The following is a 23,350-nucleotide window of genomic DNA, read 5'->3' as shown; positions in this document are numbered from 1 at the left end:
ACGATAAACTCATGTTGCTCCAATGAGTACACTATTCTCACTGTGTCCTGATTATGCTCATACAGTAGCACAGAATTGTACAGCGCAATTCCCAATACAACGGCCCAGTTTCCTATTTCTTATTCTTATTGACCGTGGCGAGGTTTCCACGTACGAAGAAAACTCAAATTTTCACACTGCACCGCAGTTAATTCCAATTGTAAGCAGGGTGTCTACAAAAATTCCAAAATGAAAATTCGTGACTTTTTCGTGACCTTTTCTTTACCCAATCATAAAATTTCCTAACATTTTCAAGAGAGAATTTGGGTGCGAATTAGGCCGAATTTTCATCCATGCAATAGAAACGTACTTTGCTTGCGATTTGGTAACGTCTAAAGCCGACCATAAACATTTTTGGTGGTAAATTTTGACGTTTTACAGAACAAAATTTTCCAATCTGTACTTACATTTGCACAGTTAAAAAAAATCGTGACCCAAAATCTAAATTTCGTGACTTTTTCGTGACTTTCATGACCGTTTTCTGATTTCGTGACTTTTTCGTGACATTCGTGACCGATAGACACCCTGGTAAGGTACACTGGCGAATATTTGCGGTTTTTCTTGAGGCGTGGCCGATATTACCCTGGGTGAATTTAAACCAATAAACATGGTCCCATAAATTTCCCATCCTTCCTTGCCACAAACCGCATGAAAATCGGACTTCTGTTATAAATTCTAGACCCAAATAAAATCAGTGAGTTTTAAAAAATATCACCCTGTATTTTTTCCTGTCCTTTGTTTTCAAGATATCGATTGATTTTTGGTACAAGTATGCAATACGTCTCGCAGTATTTTTCAAGTGATTTTGGAACCTCTACGTTTACACAAGGGCCGGTCCAGAGGGGCCCAAACTTCGCAAAAGGTATTTTTTGCAGAAAATTTTCCATTTCACCTCAAATTTCCCTTTTCTGGTATATGGTATGGACATGTTAGTGGCACCATTTGAAAGACTGCTCTATTCTGAAGAGAATGAGGTATGAACCACGATCCTACGATAAACAGTAATTTGTCAGGAAATTTTTACAATACGTCCTTTGTTTGGGGAACGGTTAGGCTTATTATTTTATATGCATTTTACAATGATAAATAATTTTTCCTGTCCTTAGTTTTCAAGATACCTCAGTGATTTTTGGTGCAAGTATCCAATACTCCTCTTAGTATTTTTTTCAAGTAATTTTGGGATCTCTACGTTCGCACAGGGCCATTCAAGAGGGGCCAAAGTGTGACAAAAAAATTTCCCCTCAATTTTTCCCTCTCTTGCTATATGGTATGGCCATGGGAAGCCTGCTCTATTCTGAAGAGAATGAGGTATGAACCATGATCCTAGGATCAATGGTGACTACGCAGTAGCTGCTTGACTGAAAGTCTAAAAATTACCCCAAAAACCCAAGATCTTAAAAGGGATAAGCAGCATCATTTGGAACATTACATTTGATTTTTTAATCCACTTACAGGTGTCTGTGGAAAGCGAAATGATCCTTTTCTAATCCAAACAGGGACTTGTGCTCCTGGCTGCAATCTTGATAACCAAGTTGAACAGAGTCCTTTCCTAGGTGTCACAAGCTTCGTCTTGTATTCGACTACAGCCACCAAAATATGGATCTCTCCACGATGAGCCTTCCAATAAACAAAATACACTGCTTCATTTTCACTTCCACTGTTAACAATTCTTAGCGTAGAAGAATAGGTAATAAAAACAATTAACTAATTACATGAATTAAAATGTTTTTATGTGCTTTAACACGTTGACTGCTATCTGATGGAGTTTCATACACACGGTTCTCCTGTGCAGCGCCACGTGTATGATTTTCCATACACAAACAATATATTGCACTTTTGTCGCGTTCACTGCGCATATGGCGCACTAGCGTTTCCACTGTCCATTCCGCGTATATTCGAAACCATACACATAGAAAATTATAAATTTATGGGGCTAAAACAAAGTATTATTGGCGGATTGTTGTTCATGGCACACAGATGATAATGGTTAACAGATATGGAGGCAGTCAAGGCGTTAAGGAAGAAAGAAAAAAAAAAAAAAAAAAAAAAAGAATACGACCTTATCAATCACAAATAAATTCGAAAACTGATAGATACCCTTTTTCCTGGTGAACATATGAAGTTGTAGTAATTAGATTGTTTTAATACAATAAGCAAGAAATCAGATTTCTTGCTTATTGAAGGCCAATACACCTTTGTAGAACTGAAAGATGGATATATCTTTTACATTCAATGAGATGTATGTGTAAAAAGATGATCAAGGCTTTTATAGTTAATTTAGTGCCTGTATACTACTTCTTCAAGGATTTATTTGCAGCACTTTTTAAACCCCAATCGATCAACATCATATCTCACTATTATTGAAGAGTATTCCTTCAAAAGCTAACATATCCAGGCACACGAACTTTGCAGGAAATAAGGGAAATTAGCTTCTAAAGCAAAAAACACTCGGAACGCTGAAACTGTTAATTACACGTGATTGTTATTCATCCTGGTAGTAGCATGAGACAATTTCAATGTTCCTAAGTAGGTTTCCGTGTTTCAGGACAATTTAGATGTACGAGAATTTTAACTTTAAAGGTATATCCAGTTCCCTTCGCTAGTGGAAGGCAATTGGATAAGCTTGGCGAAGTAAGCACCGCATAATGGACATTAAATGGCTCATACCCCTTTCAACACAGAGTCAGTCATGGCTTCGTTGAGAACACTACTTTTCTTTCTACTTGCACGTGCCAAAAATGGCCTATCACAAACCAAAACAACTGCAAATCGTTGAACGAAAATTACACAATCACTGCACGCTGTTTCGAAGCACAAAAATAATAGGGGGCACTTCTACATCGATTTTAATCAACCCGGACAATTGTATTTTCCTGTGTTGAAAGGCATACACAAAATTTAACCTTCCGATGTAGACAGATATAACACGTTTTATTTATCTATGTGTGAGACAAAGTTTCGAACTAATTTTTTTGTTTACAAGTGACGTCAACCACATGGAAGGATTGCCAGAGGTACTGGTTTTACTTGAAGTTTCTTTTATATGCAGTTTTTCATGAAAGCAGTCGTTTACATACTTTAAGTCATTTTACGCTGAATATATATATATATATATATATATATATATATATATATATATATATATATATATATATATATATATATATATATATATATATATATATATATATATATATATCGGGTGTTGCAAAATAAGTATTACTCTTGGGAGGTGACTCCTGACACTGAGACAAGAAAAAAAGTTCTCTTGAACTTTCGGCTATCGGACATAGTTTCGGATCTACAAGGTACCGAAAGCGTGGGAAAATGAATTTCGGACGCCAATAGTTCGGAAACTATCCAACGTAAAGAGGGCGGGTAAAAAATTCACTGAAGAAGTCATACCTGCTGTGATCAATTTAGCATGTTTCACAATCTTATCATGCACGCGCAAGGGATTCTCCAAAGGAACGTAGGGAGTCCCGGATAATCTGCCAAATAAAAATTGGTCTAAATGAATATGAATTGATAGGGTTTCTGCCAGGTAACAATAATTCGTTTGTATTAAGTCGATATCTGGAACAAATACAAAATGCCGGACACCTTCATGCCCGTTGTGTGTGGTTGCATAATCGCCACGTACGGATGCTGGCCAACAGTGACGTTCTGAGTATTAAGTGTAGCGAATTTGTACTTAAATGCTCTAGAAAGACATCTGGAGTGTCGGCAGAGCACAACGCATGAAGTAGGGTATTTCACATGTGTGGAAATACGTAACGAAAAATGCCCAGAAATGCACTCATACTAAGTAAACGTGAGTCCAAAGCGTCGGAAATGTAAGGAATACCATCAAGAACATGAAAGCCATTGCCAATTCACCAATAATATTCCATCAATCCGATGCAATATGACGTGCACGGTTGCATACCAATAAGGATGCAAGAACTGAGGCCAAGTAGAAATTGTGCAAGGGGACTCACAAAGAAACTGGGTAAACTAAATGAATGTCACTAGTGAGATCGCATGATCGATATCGAAATGTGGCCAATGTGTGTGTTGATATTGACATGTAGCTAATGGGCAAATGTCAACATGTCCTACTACTGCTGGGACACCGTCCCACGTGCGAAAACTAGGAAAATAACGTTGTCCATTCTGCTATTACATCTGGTGCACTTTTTGGTAGAACGTAACTAGAACACGATTGTATCAATGTCCCCCTTTGTTTGGGACATTGTCCGACAGTCGACACATATGAATAGAAATCTCTTAATCCATGATTCAATTTCTGATACATCGTGAAAATAACAAACTTGTATCATGTCCCACGTCTTCTGGGACATATGACGTACTCGAGTTATAGGAAAAACTCCAGAAATTCGTATCTTACACACAGTGCACATGCCAAAACAAAGACGAAAATGAACCAATTTATCACATCTAAAACTACAGCTGGAACACAATATATATGGAAAATAAAACGACATGAGAAATAGGAAGAAACGTCTTAAATCTCTGATTGTTTACAACTGTGCAGTAGGTGTAAGAAAATGAAACACACAAGCATGTCGGGAGGCTGTACAAGAGCGCTTGCCAAACAAAGTGGGTACTTCTCAAAGAAATGAATACAGAGAAACTGAGGCTCCCTCGAAGCGTCAGGACTAGAGCTCACGCTTTCGCTCGCGTTTCCAATACTGCTGGGAGCCCACGGCCTCAGATTCAAGACCCGAGTAGTTATTTTCCTATTTTTCGCACGTGGGATGGTGTCCCAGTAGTAATGGGACACGTTGACATTTGTCCATTAGCTACATGTCGATACCAACACACACATTGGCCACATTTTAATATCGATCATGAGATCACACTAGTGACATTCATTTAGCTTACCTAGTTTCTTAGTGAGTCCCCTTGCAAAATTTCCACTTGGCCTCAGTTGTTGCATCCTTATTGGTATGCAACCGTGCACATCATATTGCATCGGTTTGAGGGAATATTATTGGTGAATTGGCAATGGCTTTAATATTCTTGACGCTCATCCTTACATTTCCGACGCTTTGAATTCACGTTTACTGAGTATGAGTGCATTTCTGGGCATTTTTCGTTAAGTGTTTCCACACATGTGAATCACCCTGGTTCATCTGTTGTGCTCTACCTACACTCCAGATGTCTTTCTAGAGCATTTGAGTACAAATTCGCTACACCTAATACTCAGATTGTCACTGTTGGCCAGCATTCGTACGTGGCGATTATGCAACCACACACAACGGGCATGAAGGTGTCCGGCATTTTGTATTTGTTCCAGATATCGACTTAATACAAACGAATTATTGTTACCTGGTAGAAACCCTATCAATTCATATTCATTTAGACCAATTTTCATTTGGCGGGTGTTGCAAAATAAGTGTTACAACTCTTGTGGGGTGACTCCTGCCACTAAGACAAGAAAAAAAGTTCTCTTGAACTTTCGGCTATCGGACATAGTTTCGGGTCTACAAGGTGCCGAAAGCGTGGGAAAGTGAATTTCGGACGCCAATAGTTCGGAAACTATCCAACGTAAAGAGGGCGGGTAAAAAATTCGCTGAAGTAGTCATACCTGCTGTATTGAATTTTGCATGTTTCACAATCCTACCATGCACGCGCAAGGGATTCCCCAAAGGAACGTAGGGAGTCCCGGATAATCTGCCAAATGAAAATTGGTCTAAATGGATATGAATTGATAGGGTTTCTACCAGGTAACAATAATTCGTTTGTATTAAGTCGATATCTGGAACAAATACAAAATGCCGGACACCTTCATGCCCATTGTGTGTGGTTGCATGATCGCCAGATACGGATGGTAGCCAACAGTGACGTTCTGAGTATTAAGTGCGGCGAATTTGTACTCAAATGCTCTAGAAAGACATCTGGAGTGTCGGCAGAGCACAACGCATGAAGTAGGGTGATTCACATGTGTGGAAATACGTAACGAAAAATGCCCAGAAAAAATGCACTCAAACTAAGTAAACGTGAGTTCAAAGCCTCGGAAATGTAAGGAGTAGCGTCAAGAACACGAAAGCCATTGCCAATTTATCAATATTATTCCCTGAAACCGATGCAATTCGATGTGCACGGTTGCATATCAATAAGGATGCAACAATTGAGGCCAAGTTGAAATTGTGCAAGGGCATTCACAAAGAAACTGGGTAAATGGGATCGCATGATTGATATTGAAATGTGGCTAATGTGTGTGTTGATATCAACATGTAGCTAATGGACAAATGTCAACATGTCCCACTACTGCTGGGACACCGTCCCATGTGCGAAAAATAGGAAAATAACTACTCGGGTCTTGAATCTGAAGCCGTGGGCTGCCAGTAGGATTGGAAACTGCGACCACGTGAGCGAAAGCGAGCGCTCTAGCCCTGACGCTCGAGGGAGTCTCACTTTCTCTGTATTCATTTCTTTGAGTAGTACCCACTTTGTTTTGCAAGCGCTCTTGCACAGCCTCCCGACATGCTGGTATGTTTTATTTTGTTACTCCTACTGCATAGTTGTAAACAATCAGAGCTTTAAGACATTTCTTCTTATTTCTCATGTCGTTTTATTTTCCATATGTATAATGTTCCAGCTGTAGTGTTACATGTGCCAAATTGGTTCATTTTCGGCTTTGACTTGGTATGCGTATAATACGAATTTCTGAAGGTATTTTCCTATATTTCGAGTACGTCATATGTCCCAGAAGACGTGGGACATGATACAAGTTTGTTATTTTCACGATGTATCAGAAATTGAATCATGGATTAAGAGATTTCTTTTCATATGTGTCGACTGTAGGACAAAGAGGGACATTGATACAATCGTGTTCTAGTTATACGTTCTACCAAAAATTACACCAGATGTAATAGCAGAATGTACAAAGTTATTTTCCTAGTTTTTGCACGTGAGACGGTGTCCCAGCAGTAGTGGGAAATGTTGACATTTGTCCATTAGCTACATGTTGATATCAACACACACATTAGCCACTTCTCAATATCAATCATGCGATCCCACTAGTGACATTCCTTTAGTTTACCCAGTTTCTTTATGAGTGCCCTTGCACAATTTCAACTTGGCCTCAATTGTTGCATCCTTATTGGTATGCAACCGTGTACATCAAATTGCATCGGTTTCAGAAAATAATATTGGTGAATTGGCAATGGCTTTCGTGTTCTTGACGCTACTCCTTACATTTCCGAGGCTTTGAACTCACGTTTACTTAGTTTGAGTGCATTTTTTCTGGGCATTTTTCGTTACGTATTTCCACACATGTGAATCACCCTACTTCATGCGTTGTGCTCTGCCGACACTCCAGATGTCTTTCTAAAGTTAATACTCAGAACGTCACTGTTGGTTACCATCCGTATCTGGCGATCATGCAACCACACACAATGGGCATGAAGGTGTCCGGCATTTTGTATTTGTTCCAGATATCGACTTAATACAAACGAATTATTGTTACCTGGTAGAAACCCTATCAATTCATATCCATTTAGACCAATTTTCATTTGGCAGATTATCCGGGACTCCCTACGTTCCTTTGGGGAATCCCTTGCGCGTGCATGGTAGGATTGTGAAACATGCAAAATTCAATACAGCAGGTATGACTACTTCAGCGAATTTTTTACCCGCCCTCTTTACGTTGGATAGTTTCCGAACTATTGGCGTCCGAAATTCACTTTCCCACACTTTCGGCACCTTGTAGATCCGAAACTATGTCCGATAGCCGAAAGTTCAAGATAACTTTTTTTCTTGTCTTAGTGGCAGGAGTCACCCCACAAGAGTTGTAACACTTATTTTGCAACACCCGATATATATATATAGAACGATTACCTTGGCCGAATTTATTAATGGAGTCTCTCGGTTAACATTTTAGCAGGTAATGATGACTTACGGCCGTCCGGTACTCTTGAACGAAAGTGAGTTTTTTAATTCCTTTTTACGCCTGAGCAATTGTCTCTGTGGAGTTTGTTAATGATAGTCAATCCTTTAATATCTTCAGGAGTAAAAGTGACTTCAATATCTTCCACCAATGAAACAAAGAAGTTGCACATCGCACCGTTACATGATAGTTAATATCCTGCAACGGTTGACATCTACCGGATGAAATTGAAACTTCCAAGTGCGTGATTCTCTTTACTGTCTACAAGATTTTGTTTCTCCTACTCTTTGCACTGTCGGTGTGATCCAGTTCTCTTATTTTACTTCTATTTTTGTGAAAATGACCACTTTTAATCTTACTAAGAAGAGTACGGAATACCTTGAAATAAAAAAAAAATTGGAAAAACAGTCAGACTAGATGCATCTTTCCAACACATGTAACATGATTACTTAATGAGGTAAAAGGATACATATTAACACTTTCAATCCTACTGTAGTTCCGGAACGACAGGAACTAGCAATAAATCCGATTGTCGTTCGGGAACAATACGGCCATTTAAAATCTAAAATACCAACCAAAAATTAATTTTGTATGCTCTTTTATTTGAGAAAGTAATTTTGAGTGTTTTGTGAATTATCTACTGACAAACTTGATCCAAAAATGCCTTTCAGTCATTGTACAAAGAGAACTAAAGAAGGTGTATCATTATCATTTACATTTAAGCATTATTACTTTGCAAGAAATAAAGTTACTATCTGCAATGATTATTTACATATACGTGTATGTCTTGTACGGAAACCAGCATCTTCTAGTAGAGTGGTATGTTTTCTTTCATTTCTAAAAGTTTCAACCGTTCAGAGTATAAAGTTAGGAAGATATGATTTTTTTTAAAAATAACCCTTATTTTTTCTAGGACACAGGACTTTATAGATTTAAATACACCTAGGATCGAAAGTGTTAATTGTTAAATATTAAAATTATACTTACTAAAGCACTCAAATGGTAACTGCAAGTCGATTGCTACACTTCAATGTCCAGTGTTATCTTCATGATGCGTGTGTAAGAAATTATGCTCTTTGTAGAAGTACATATTTTGATCAGTTTCCTCCATTGTAGAGAGAATTCTAATTCCTTGTATCATCCTATTAAAAATTCTTTTGTCAAAAATCAATCCTCCCTCTTCTACAGTTTTTCTAAAACAGGATGTCTACTAAAATTCGAAAATGAAATTTCGTGACTTTTCGTAACCTTATCCTTCCCAAACCATAAAATTTAGTAGCATTCTCAAGAGCGAATTTGGGTGCGAATTGGGCCGAATTTTCATGCATGCGATAGAAGCGTGGTTTGTTTGAGATTTGGTAGCATCTAAAACCGACCAGAAATATTTTTGGTGGTGAATTATGACGTTTTATAGAACAAAATTTTCCTATCTACACTTATATTTAAAAAAAAAAATAAAATAATAATAATAATAATAATAATAAAAAACAAAACACCACAAGCTAAATTTCGTAACTTTTTCTTGACTTTCATGACCGTTTTCTGATTTCGTCTGTTTCATGACTTTCGTGACCGATAGACACCCTGTAAAAACACAACAACCCACCATAGTATTAATAAATTAAGGAGGAATAAAACAACGGTCTGAAAAATATTAAGACAAAGGATACCATTTTTAAACAACACCAATACTTACTAACACTGTGGTGGATAGTTGACGTAATTTTGGAAAAGCGGTAGCAGTGGAGTGGTTTTCGACAAAGAATTTTTATAGCAGTGATTCAAGGAACATTACAATTGTATTTACAAAGGAGCAAACTGATCAAAATACAGGGTTGGCATAAATGATTAATTCGTTTTGAAAAGGCTATATTTTCAGAAGTATTACACATACACACTTGTGCCAAGTTTGTATTGAGTATAGTTTGATAGCCCCTCATTGGCGCATCCCAATTCGTGACTACCTAAACGATGAACTTCTGCATCGCTGGATTGGGCGTATTGGTGATAACCTAGCTTTGTCCCCCGGCCTCCCAGATCTCCTGATTTAACGCCCTGCAACTTCTTCCTCTGGGGATACGTTAAGGACCTTGTTTACGTATCTCACTACCGCAATTCTTAGTTGAGCTCAAAGAACGCATCAGTGCAGATAATTGACAGAACTATGCTAAAAATGTATGGAATGAGCTTGAGTATCGTCTGGACGTGTCGTGTCACCAAAGAGGCACATATGGAACATTTGTAGAGGGTGTATAAACTTGGTGAGTTTGTGGTTCTTTTCATATATCTTTCATGTGTGTACATTTAATACTTTTGAAAATATGGTCTTTTCAAAATGAATGAATCACTTATGCTAGCCCTGTATGTAGTCTTGTAAGAAGAGTAATTTCTTAAAATACATGCAAGAAAAAATGACAGTGGACCACATAGCGTCGATTTGCCGTTACTATTTGAGTTCTTCAGTGACTATAATTTTAGTTTTAACGTGTAACAAGCCCCAGCGTATAATTGAAAATATAACCATTCACTGTGGCTTACCTTATTAGATGAGGCTATAGAAAATGCTCTAGGTTTAATCGGTGGAATGAGATCAAACAGGTATTCCATTGGAATATTAGATGCAGCATACGGGAAATCACGAAGAACCTCCAACATATTTCGCCGAGGCCTGTAACAGTAGTTGTATAAGTCCTCCTGTCCTTGGGGCGTAGTAAATTCTACCAGTTTTTCCTTTTCTAATTCACTAGTAGTGAATTTCGAGAGCAGTTCGAAGGTATACCGCTTAGGAACTCCCTGAATATCCCAATAACGCTGAGCACATTCTTCTATAGAACAGGTTGAAGACAGAATAGATTCTGGGGGTAATGGCACGTCGGGATCACTCTGTTCTAATTTCACTATTTGAGATCGATTTAACTTCAGTACATTAAAGAATTCCTCTACGTTTTCGCATAGATTATCCGGCTGCACCATTAGCACATCCCCTGGTTCGTACGGCAGGCTGTTATCAGGTATTTCAAATTTTAGAAGGCGCACATCTTGAAAATGGTCGGATGCAGTAGTCCGCACATTCTCTTTCACAGTTACATAACAAGGATATGATTGCGAAAATGCTTTGTTAGTAGTTTCATAGTTATTCAAATGTTTTCTGTCGTTGTCAAAGGAATCTACATCTGATATCATGGTCACTTTATATTTTGGAGGATCCAAGGTCTGACTGTCAACCGGCCGCATGCCAGATGGCAACGGATATATTTGCAGCACTTTCAACCAGAGCTCCTTTATCCACGGATCAACAACTGCATCTGGTCCTAAGTCATGCTGGTCGTCAGCAATACCTACTTCTAGCAAAGGCTGTCCGCCCAACTGAATTAACCTTCGATACAGTTTCTTCGCTACGAAATTGAACTTTTGATACGAGGAGTCTCCGAGACCCAGAACACAGAATTTCACGGAATTCAACGAGTTTGATGGTAAGTTTTTTCTTAACAAAAATCTCCAGAATTTCTTCATATTATCTGGTTCTTCTCCCTGTCCTGTGGTAGCACACACAAACACAACCAGCGGTTCATAAATCAGCTGCGACGGTGGGAAGTCATCCATGGCTTTCACAGGGCCTTTCAAATGCAACCTGAAATTACAAAAAGATATCTGTTTGTAATGAATCACTCTGAATAATATTGCGAGATAGCATTCTAGGAATACGAGGTAAAAGAATAGATTCTTAAACAAACAATTTTCATTATTTATCCTTCCCTTCTTCCAATTTTTTCCTTACTTTATTCATGAAATTAAATTAAATATTTTAAGTTTACGCCTCACTGTTACGTCTGCAGCTAAAGGAGACGGTGATGATGAGAGTTAAAGAAATAGTGAAATGAAGAAAGTGGGAGAAAACGGAAGAACCCCGAGAAAACCCAGGTACTTATTTTACTCATGTAAATACCTGTTGTAAGCTGTGATGTACATTGACACGAATCTATTATGCTCACTAAAGTCCTGTTTCCGCTTAATCGACTTGGTAACACGGCTAATAGACGTTCTACATCAAATCGACTAGGTCGAATCCGATTGTTGGATTCTGTTCAATTATTTTAACGAAAATTAAATTCTGCTGGTCGACTTCCTCACCACTGTCGGTTTAAAATCAACCGACAACTTTAAGATGTCAACAAGGATACTTTTTAGCAGAAGAATTATTTATTTTAGCGAATTGACGTTATATATATTTTTTTTTTCTTTCTTAGTTTGGCCTCAAGTTAATTTGCTTTATAACTGCTTCTAGTATGGCTTCTCTAGACGCAATGTTCCGGAAAAACAGCTCTTTCTATCCCATAAACACTGTATTTTTCCCCCCACACAATCCTAACATTAATTCTAAAATAGGCCATTACTTTTAAAACAATTGTGTAAACTGTGTAAAATTATCGTGTATTCACCTATTATAGCAAGGTCACTATCGTATATCGCATAAAAGCTTAAATTATCATATGGTTGGCAAGCCTGGCTCGATCTGTGAACGCCCGATGAAGGCAGCCTTGGGAGGGATGATTGGATGGGGACGGAGCCCCAGAAGGCGCGTGCCGCGATGGTGATTGGCTGGTTGCAATGACTCATCACGCAAAACTTTCACTAGGCAGCTACCTAAACAAACATTGCACTGCCGGATGTCCGCGTATCACCTGTTGCCAATTAACTGATCATAGTCATAGCTTTTCTTTTGAAATGTTTTCAGTAGTTCTTTGCATAAGGAACAGTTTTCCTGCATTTGTTCCGCCCTGGAATGACTGCTCCATTGTAGTTACGGCTCTGGTAATAGTGTAAAATGGACAATCTCTTTCTGATTTCCAAACAGAGCAAATTGTTGGTGATTTGTTACGCGATGTGAGCGCGACGAAAGTGGAAAGTGTGCTGGGTAATAGCCAGCTAAACCACAAGAGCGAAGAGGATCGGAAGAAAACCCTCAGAGAAAGACCACATAGAACATTAAAGCGGGTTGTCACTCGGAATTAATGCGTAACTGCGATGCAAGTGACGCAGGAACTTAAGCAGCACCTACCACAGCTTAAGTCAGCAATTCAGTCCGCCACGAGTTACATGACGTAGACATAAAGGTGTCACGTTGCATGGGTAAAACTGCTGATAAAGGGTGATTCCGCAAACATGCAACATGGATCGCTGATGACTGGAAACTTGTAATATCGTCGGATGAGTCATCATTCAACTTATTTCAAACCACAGGCCACCTTTATGTGTGGTACTTTATTGTGCTATTCTAGGCAAGGCTGAGCTCGGTACAACAGCACCTCTGTAGTTTTCTTGTTTGCTGCAGAACCAAAGTTTGCTCTGTGTGTTAAATGAGTTGATTGCGCATACTTTTCACTTCTATTCGCTAAGATACAACTGATAAGGTAAAGCAAGAATGAGCTAGATGAGAGGCGTGATCTTAGGATGCCAACTCTGATCACAAACGTATCCTCCAAGCGTACTACAATACGCTGGTGAAGTAAACGTCATTTCCGTTTCCTGTTCAGCTAGCTGGTTACAAACAAACCAGCTTTAAGCGGGTTATATGAAGAAGCTTAGACGGTACTCGCATATGAAAATGATTTGTTTCGTTTTCGGATATAACCATAACAGTTTAAGAGGTACATGCATTTTTTTTTGTTTGTTTTCCCAAAAATGAAATTAGAAATATTGTACTATATAACATATTAAAGGGAAACAGAAACAAAGCCACATTATACAACAAGCGATATAATGATTAATTACTTATTGAGCGAACAGGTATATCTCAATCTTTTTGAAGAACACTTTCTCTCCTTGCATATTCTGCCAGAAAGAAATTAAAATACACGTATTTTTTTAGCAAAAGCTCCCTTGGTCTTTTTTTTTTTTTTTTTTTTTTTTTTTTTGTTCGTTTGCTTGTGAAATTTTTAGGCTAATTTGGCTGTTTAATATATATTAATACTCAGAACACTGTAAAATCGTTTCTTAGTAAACTGATAATTGAATTACACCTTTAAAGGCATACTATAATCTTCGACAATGCCTGCCCCAGCATGGAGTGTGATGCTCGTTTGCCTCTGCTCTTTCCGATTCTCACCAGCGTAAGTTCGGCAACAATTTTACCTTTGTGGTTACATATATGTGTAAAAATTTGAAACTCTTGATACAATTGAGATTTACAGGCAATGGCTGATTTTAAAATTGGTAAATGGCGTTGCACATACATGTAAGACAACCGCATTTAAGCAATCACAAGCTAACCTAACCTTACCATATGAATGTTGGTAAGAGTATAGTACAGGTAATATAGTAAAGTTTAAACCGGACTAGTTACTTTGTCTTATCCCGTTTGACATAAAATATAATTGCTCGATCCTATCGATCTACGCTAAGTATGCATGAAAAATACAGGATCATTTTTTGAAAAAGTATGTGTAAAATTTGTCTAATCTACGAAAATACTTCTGTGCAAGAAAATTATATATGTAGAGGGAGAACATAAAGACAGCGTTAAAAATGTGGCATGGTTACTAAGAAATTGAAATACAAATCCACTTGTAGTGATTACTAGCCCTGGCTAGTGTACGCTTTTCGTACCTGTCTTTCTTTCACGCATACCCAACTTCACTGATCTACCTGATCCCTACAGGTGCATCTTTATATCGCTTGAGCTTCAAGCTGCCCTTAATTATCATAGATGTAGTGTTACGTGAAGTGACCAACCAGCGTAAGTTGGTACGTAATCTCCTTATGAATTTTAATACATGTATAGTCTGGAATGTTACAATCTGTACGCCGTTTGTGGCAGATGGAAAAAAAAAAAAAAAAAAAAAAAAAAAAAAAAAAAAAAAAAAAAAAAAAAAAAAAAAAAAACAGCATTAGGTCATTATATAGGATAGTTAGAGAGTTATACCTTTTAAATTATTTAATTATTTCTGGTGACGCATTTCAACTTTAACAATGCCAAACAAAGAATGGACACCCGCTAACAAAAGGATGAAGAATAAATTAGGAAATTATTTCCACGAAGATGCTAAGTTTCTGGGATTATGTATTCGTAATTGTATACTTTAAAATGCATTGGTTATTCTAACGCTGCATTCCTTTGTTCCGAATATCTGATCACTAATTTTATAAAATTCAAGTTTCTTCCACATTAAACATTTTCACTGAAGCTAAACAAACAATATGACAGAAGTATATAGCATAACAATTTTCAATAATTTTAAGTAAACTCAATCTAAAATCATTATTAAGGGGCGCTCATATATATGCGTGGGATTCTCACTCACTTCTTGTCCAGCAAGTTATTGGCGATTGAAGGAATTAAAATGTAGAACAATTTTGTTTCATATTATTATAAATATGGCCTTTCTGTAAGTATAAAGTAAATATATTCACTGCTATTCGTTAAATATGTAGCCTCATATTCATAATTTTAAATTTGTCTTTCACAAGACTCACAACTGCCACATACAACGCCATTGAAACTGCCTTAACAACCACCTTAGCAACAGATTGTTTGTAACCAATATGACTGCGCCCAGTAAAATTCACAGCAGACGACTTCAGCAGCGTATATCAACGTGTTTCCACCATCATTATGAGACACGAAATACGGGCTCCACGACAACGGCCATGTATTACTCATATCCTAGTCCCAAGTCCTACAGCAACTTTCTAGTTCCATCTATTATCTTCGAAAAGGATTCTACTTATCAGTTCTCATTAAAATTCAACCTTAGCAAGTCAACCATGTCCGTCTGAGAGCCTATTTCACACCACCATTTAGTATTTTACTCCAACAACTCCAAAAATCCTAAGTTCTATCTTCTACCTAAAATCCAGCAACCCAGAAAGACCTGTTGTTTCGAATATTGTGGAAGCTTCACCCGATGCTTTTCTCGACAATCATCCGATGCCAATACAGGTCTAGACACTTCTATGTTGCCTCAAAGACATAAACCACCTTACTCATTATTCGCTTAATTACGGAACTCTACCACCAAACACTATTCCAGTCTTTATAAATATAAATTAATTATACACTAACATTAAACTTATTCATACTGTAAGCACTTTTAAATATGGTAATTCCTAAATATACACCCGCAATGTTATAATGTAACAGAAGGGGTGAGGGAGGTTCACGATCAAATTCGTGTTAACGAATTTCCCAAACCAGTAGACAGAGTAAGCTTCAAATATTTCCATAGGTCACCTGCTAGAAGGAGAGGTATGGGTGTTTCAGATGAATTACCAGTGGCGTAGCCTGGAAGAAACTGAGTCGGCTCAAGCCTCCCTTCCCCTTTACTGCCGTAATATCCAAGATGGAGTCTGTTTATATGCAGTATGTTCCAATTGTAATCCTCCAATGTTAGGACGTTTTCTATATAATTTATCACAAAAAAGTATTATTAGCTATGTTCACAACAAATTCTTTCTCAGAAGCTCTATATTTACTTGTACATAAAATTTCAGTAAATTATTCTTATCACTGAGTTCCAGCTTAGCCAAATTGTTGGCGCACGTGACTTCGGTGTGCGTAGCCCGTGGTTCTATTTCCAATGACAGCAACATTTTCCGGTGTACAGCCAACATCATAAGGCAATTGAAGAGCTACTTGAATCAAGAGACAGCGAACGCCAGTCCAGATATAATAACGTCTGGTAGCCAACGGTGTACCATCTGGACGGTTATAACCTTTCATGAGCTGTAGCGAAAGATAATTTAGTAGTTCTTTCTATCTGTTAGCTAATTTCATCAGTATTTCAATACCGTGTAACTAAAGATAGTTAAACTTGGCCAGCAATATGGTGCATACTTTAGACAATAAGGCCTGGTCAACGAATCGTCAACCAATGCCATATTTCTGAGACCTCAAGGCCAATATACGTGATGCTAAATAATTCTTGGTATGTGTGCGCAATATTCTTTGACATGGCAATTATTATCTCCCTCTTAATGAGTTTTTAGCTACGCCATCGTGAACTACTATTACCACCATGGTATAAAAAATATCAATACCTCAGTTTTAAGACTGTGGATTCTTAATGTGTATAGTATTATAAAAACTCACCTCTTGCCTTCCCTCCATATCCTTTCAGCTACTTCCTGTGCGGTTCCCGTCTGGCTTCCATACAGAACTATCAAACGTCTCTCATCCATGGCAAAGAAGTCTGAAAGAAATTGATTCTTCCCTATAATAGCTGACATATGCAATACTTATACAATACGGCATATAAAAATAGCTTTCGGGTCCCTGAGAAGAATAGTGACACACCTGATGCCATTTAAGTCTAAATTTGTCCTTGTAGCGACATAATTTAATTTCCTGCAAGAAATAATTTAAAATTGTAAGAGAATTATGTAATTACCTGAAGCAGAGTATTACTAATATCTTCGGAACTTAATAGGTGGCTCCATCTCTTTGGTAATGGGAAAAACTACGGAGGGATTCATTTTCGGTACGGAAGTGTTATTTGTCTTCAACTTTATAAAGTGTGAATCAATACGGACGGACTATGTGAAATGTGTAACTGCCTTTGGTGCGAGTGGTCCTGGGACTGGGTTTGATTCCCACTGGGAACACTCAGTTGAAAAGGTAGAACAACTTTCTCAGGCCAGTTATCCTGACTGCGATTTTGCTGTTTTTGCATTCACACCAGGCAAATGATGAGATAGTACCTAAGATAAAAGGCCCATGTTGCTTCTTCCCTCCCTTTTCCGGATATGTGCTCGCAGAGGCACGTCATCCATCATTCCTAACGCACTTAAGGGCATAGATCCCGGTAATGTTCAGAAATATGTATAAAATAAATGTGATAATTGTATGACACACGTGATGATGCATTAGTGTAGTACTATGAAATAAAGCAGAGGAGGTATATCGAAGAAAAAATAAATAAAAAATAAAGTTACACAATAATATGTGTAGTCAAGTGAAGAAACGGTGATGTCCTATTTTAGTCCGCATAGTTAAATTCATTGCATTTTTGCTCCTTTGATCAGGAAATTCAGTCTTCATATGCCTTAGAAAAGGGCTTCTTACGGAAGGAGTCACATTATAGGATGCAAATTTACCTTAGAAAAGCTTACTTGTCACGATTATAAATACGAGTTCGGAGGTATGCCATTAAAACGACTGTGCGGAAAACAATAACCAACATGTGCTACATGGCCACTAAAAAGCATTTACGCTATATAATCAAGTCATAACGGGAGAACAACAGGTGGAACGCGACAGCGCGTCAGGTACGGTGTGTATGCGTGTAAACTGATAATTACGCAAAAAAAACAAAAACAAAAAAACCTTGCATTTAGAGTGCAGATTTGCATTGCTAGCAATCAGGACTTAACATAGCTTAATACCTTATGTATTGAATGTTACATCCTTTGAAGATTTTTTTCTTTTAATTTAACTCGAAAACATTACTAGCTACGCAAAAGGTATAATCGCCATATATTTTTATTGCATACATTGCTCTTCTGAAATACAAAGTAATACTCTTTCTTTAAATTTTGCAAACCCAAAATAGGATAGCATCCAGAAAAGCACAATTGATATATAAATTAATGAAATAAATAAATAAAAACAATCAACGCCTTTGGCAGTACTCTCTCTCCCCGACCCTTAGTGCAAGGTACCCCAATCCGCGCGACCTCTCACCCGTGATTCAAGGTAAAAATTCCTTCGTGCAACCATTCTTGTAAAAGGTGAACAACATGTGATTTACGCGGTTTAATTTGAATTTTGCTCCCTTCCTAGAATCAACCTGCACCAAGGAATGCAAAGTTGCTCGTGAAATATTATTTTTGAAATCAATTTAGCGAAAAATACAGGATATAAGTACTGAATCTAGTGGTAAACATATTCTCAATTTACTCCGTTATAGTTTTCTTTAAGAATTAAATATGCCTACGGTCTCTAATATGAAAACTAACCCACACTGACAACATATATTGTTGCACTTAAACTGAATAAGGAAAAACTTTACAACAATAGTTGAAATGTAATTAAACAAGAAATAAATTAACAATTAGGAAAAGAGGGTTAATTTTAGAGTTGCCCCTCCATTTTTTTCTTTTATAAAAATTTCCAGGACAAATGAGGTAAGAAATAATTATTTGAAGTTCTTATGTAGGCAAATCTTTACTTCAGGCAAGGCAGTGACAGGAACCGATTCATCTGAACTGGTTCCAGCTGTTACAGTTCCCAAGAACGAAGGGCAGGAAACAACGTGCTCTGCGGGGCTCTAACCCGCCTTTACTTGCTCGGATATACTATACGAATCGATCTGCAACGACATCTAATATAAAAATATAAAACCATATCCATGTGAATTAGGAACAGCAAGAAACCAGTGACAACCTAGTAAGAGTGACAGGATATCACCGCCTTACCCAAATTAAAGTTACCTTTATGTAATGTTTAGGTGTGTAAGTTTGGTGGTAAAGTTATGTTTAATACGGGAAAAAATACGTAGAAGTGGGTACTATTTGCAACACGCGGATGGTTTCGGTGATTCAGCTGCATGGTGGTCGTATAGAATTGCGAATCGGTGCGTTGAATGTGATATTTCTGCATTGACTTTTACAAAATTATATAAGAATGATGAAGATAAATCTACTAAATTTGGTATTTGTGCCGTATCGCCGGACCACTTTGAAAACTGAAAACAAGCACCAAAATGTATTGCATTCTTATGTTTTGTTATATTTTGTTGGATTACATTAAATTAAAGTTTATTCAAGGAACGTTCAGTACCTCATGTAAACAAATATACGTGGTGATTGTTTGATTTTATTGGTTAGAGAGCCTTAGAACACTCATGCAGCAGAAGAAAATAGTCCTTGCTTATAAGGCTCATTACCAGAATTCCTTAGAATTAGACAACAGAAACAACACTTTATGCAATAAAAGAGAATACGCACAATATTTTTTTTTTTTTCTGACAACTGTAATGCTTACATGAGAATTTCTCATGCTTTGTAAGCTAATGAAACAGGCAAATAAATGAATGAATGAATGAATTGAAAGTGGTTTTGACCCAACTTTCGCGCGAATCACAGTTAACAATATGGCCACATGAGGGGAATAAGTAAAACATCGACAGGGTACAAGCACAAGCTTCTCGAAAGAAGCGCTGACCGATAGCCAATCATCCGATGACTGGCGGAGTAATACAATTATGCAATGTTTACATCAGGATCAGAAGGTTCGTTGAATGAACTTTACGTTACATTAGGCGTGCACTATTACTTTAATACGGATGCATAGTATGAGTAATAGTAGTAGTAGGAGCAGGAGTAAGAATAGTAATAGTAGTAGTAGGAACGGGTCAGAAACCCGGCAGGGGTTGGTTGGGTTCTGTTCTCGACATGAAATGGGCAAATTAAAGACTTGCCAATTTTTTTTCTGTACATTTTACAATTTATGGATCCGTATAGTAAAACAAGTGTACCTCTCTGCGAAATAGTCCATCCGCCTCCACATACAGTGTCGCTAACATAAAAAAACAATCAACAAACACAACCACTTTCTTAACTCTTACTATTCCCCTTACCTACTTTGTACTCATTCTTCCTCACAAACTTAAATAAATTCTCCAATTGACCCGGTAAATTTCCTAAAATTGGTCCGGCGATACGGCACTTATAAAAAACACGTACCTTACGCGGAGGATTTATGATTCAGAAACAACATAGAATAAAATACAGGACACAATTGGGAAGAAAGGACCCCTAAATTTTTATGAGAACCACGAAATATTGCATTTAAGTGATAATTAAAGCTTCTCTGAGAACCGGTTCTAGTCCAACTGGTCTTACCGGGAAATTTAACCTAACTTTAATTAACCAAACCTAGCTTAAACTAATCGAATAATATTTCATATTTTCATTGCTTTTTTGTAGGTTTAAAACTGGAGGAGTAACTCTAAACTTAAGACGGAAAAGATAATAATTTCAGCGAGACACACTTTAATGTAAGAAACATGAATTTTATTAGGACTCTTGCACTCCTATACATTATTAGAAGTATCTTGCAGGCGTAACGATAATACATAACATACTTATATTTCGCATCCAAGTCACCTTACTAATTTACAGAGGAACTTCCATAATTAGTTTCCTCATTTTACTCAACTTCTCAAGGAAATCGTCCATTACTCTTAATTTACCTAAAATTTGTGCAAGGACAAATATGTGCAACAACACAACTTCCACTTCCACTTCCACTTCCACTTCTGGGGGAGGAGACGCTCCCCCTTCTATGTTCCAGCAGCGACGCCTTGAACATGGGGTGTAGTAAGAAAGGTAAGTGCAAGGGTAAATGAAACAACACAACTTATTTCTTCTTCTTCTTGTCTTGTCGTAGACCATAACCGGTCAAAGAACGTAGTTGCAGCAGCTCGCTATTCGTATGTGCTACAATTGCAAAATCATCAAATGTGTACCTCACACAGAGGATTTATGATTCAGAAACAAAATAGAATAAAATACAGGACACAATTGGGAAGAAAGGACCCAATCGGGGAAAATGTCAATGTCAGGAATAGGTCAAAATCGGGAAAGAAGTTCAGACAGTGAAAGAGGGATGAAAGCAAAGTTGAACAGGGCAAAAAGCTAGAGGAAAGTGGGAAGTGTAAAATGAAAAAAGAACAAAGAGTATAAAAAAGAAGGGGGTATATGTACGTGTAAATGGAGAAGAAAGTGTAAGTGTAACGTAGGGGTATAGGAATTCCGACTTAACATTCTTCTTCAGAGCATGCCACACACGAGGAACTCGCCATGACGGCCACAGTTGAATTATTATTCTTCCTCCTAAAAAAACAACAATGTTTGAGCAGTATTGGTAAAGAAAAAAAAGATAGATGCACCAACTGTAGAGTCATATGTGCTACAAGTACGAATTTGTCCTTAAATATACCTCGAAAGGTGTATTTTTGATTCAGGAACGAAATTGAATAAAAATACAGCACACAATCAGAAATGAAAAGGAGACTGTCGGAAAAAAGGGCCAAATTACGAAAGGTAAAATCGGGAAAGAATTTCAGCCAGTGAAAGACCTCTGAAGGCGGACAGGACAAAAAGTGAAAAACGTTGGAAATGTTGGATGAAAAAAACATTCTTAACTTCAAGTAAAAATATATCCGGACCTTTTTTCTGAAGGTAAGTCATTTTTTCTGAAAAAGAGTTATTGTCAGATTTGAAAGGCGTGTTCTGATATCTCTTAATCTTAGAAAGCTGTAGTTGTATTATGAATACTTTATCAAATGGCAACAATAAAATTGGATATAAGTTCAAAGGCACTTAAAGGGAAAAATTTAGTAAGTCACTGTTTTCTTTCTCTCCTGAAAATGTAATAAAAATTACTTATTACCCTCTGCTTTTAAGGTCTGGGTTTATAAACGTATAGTTAGAACACGAGTCAGCTTTATTAACCATGACCTCTATTTCATTAAAGAATTGTTAGAAGATTTGAAAATTGTCTTAAATGTGAAATTGTCATGCCACAGCATGAACAAAATGGTGCGGATCAGAAACCGCAAATCGCCCTATTAATCAAAATTGTAATATAAAAAAAGTGTAGAAAATTAGTGATACCGGGGATGTTCATGCGGATAACATTCATGCGGATAACATGCGGATAAGTCCTAAACGGCACAAGTCCTAAACGGTATAAGTACTAAATATATAGGCACTGGACATAAATTTTAGGTCTTGTGCCGTTTAGGATTAGTGAAGCGAAGTGATTTTTAGGTCTTACGCCGTTTAGGACTTGTGCCGTTTAGGTCTTCTGCCTTTTTCATTCATCTGCTTTAGTTCTGAAATTTGCCACCACCAGACGAAATTGCGACGATGCAGTAACTAATTGGCAATAATGTTACGAACGTAGTTAATGCCAACAGTAACAGTTATATATCCGCTACTAAAATTATTATTATTATCAGTTCTGCAGTTATACATGAATTACATTATATAACCTATTTCATTCTAAAAATTTATTATATAATTGATTAAGAAATTCGTTTCTTTCAAATGGAGATACGAGAATCTCATGACAAATTCCTAAAAAGATTTAAATAAAAATGTTTAAAAAGAATATTTTACCAGATTTTTCTGTGGAGTATACTTTATTAAGAGTAAAACAAAGCCCACTCTAACTTTCCAAAGGTAGGACAAAAGCCCGCCAAAGTATGTTTAATTAGGGTAAAAGCCCACTAGATATTTCATAAGTGAACACTAAATACCGACTATATTTATTAAGAACGCAGGCAGTTACTATATTTCACGGTGTGTTTTGATAGAGTTGATATGTATAAGCCAGAAAAAAATCAACAAATAACGCTAAATTACTAATGTAATATGCAACACAATACGTTTGAAGAAGCCAATACATAG

The 23,350-nt window shown here is 37.2% G+C and overlaps 1 protein-coding gene across 4 annotated transcripts in view; it reads right to left on the bottom strand.

Moving 5' to 3' along the window:
• The window catches only part of LOC145666954 (NADPH-dependent diflavin oxidoreductase 1), a 42,833-nt gene extending 21,479 nt beyond the window's left edge, over positions 1 to 21,354 (bottom strand). The window contains exons 1-5 of one of the 4 annotated variants that reach the window (XM_081734580.1): positions 21,296 to 21,354; positions 21,127 to 21,168; positions 17,025 to 17,124; positions 10,475 to 11,567; positions 1,492 to 1,656 (exon numbers count right to left, since the gene is read on the bottom strand). In XM_081734580.1, coding sequence (XP_081590706.1) covers positions 1,492 to 1,656; positions 10,475 to 11,567; positions 17,025 to 17,113 — 1,347 coding nt within the window. In that variant the 5' untranslated portion in view covers positions 17,114 to 17,124; positions 21,127 to 21,168; positions 21,296 to 21,354. Of the gene's footprint in view, positions 1 to 1,491; positions 1,657 to 10,474; positions 11,568 to 17,024; positions 17,125 to 21,018; positions 21,274 to 21,295 lie in introns of those variants that run through there. The other 3 variants (XM_081734579.1, XM_081734581.1, XM_081734578.1) reach the window with 3 other exon arrangements.
• Positions 21,355 to 23,350: the final 1,996 nt, after the last annotated feature.

Source organism: Thermobia domestica, chromosome 12, assembly GCF_964235325.1.
Source record: "Thermobia domestica chromosome 12, izTheDome1.hap1.1, whole genome shotgun sequence".
Classification (NCBI taxonomy): domain Eukaryota; kingdom Metazoa; phylum Arthropoda; class Insecta; order Zygentoma; family Lepismatidae; genus Thermobia; species Thermobia domestica.
Note: the sequence above shows the minus strand (reverse complement) of the source record. Positions and strands in the feature narration are given on the sequence as shown.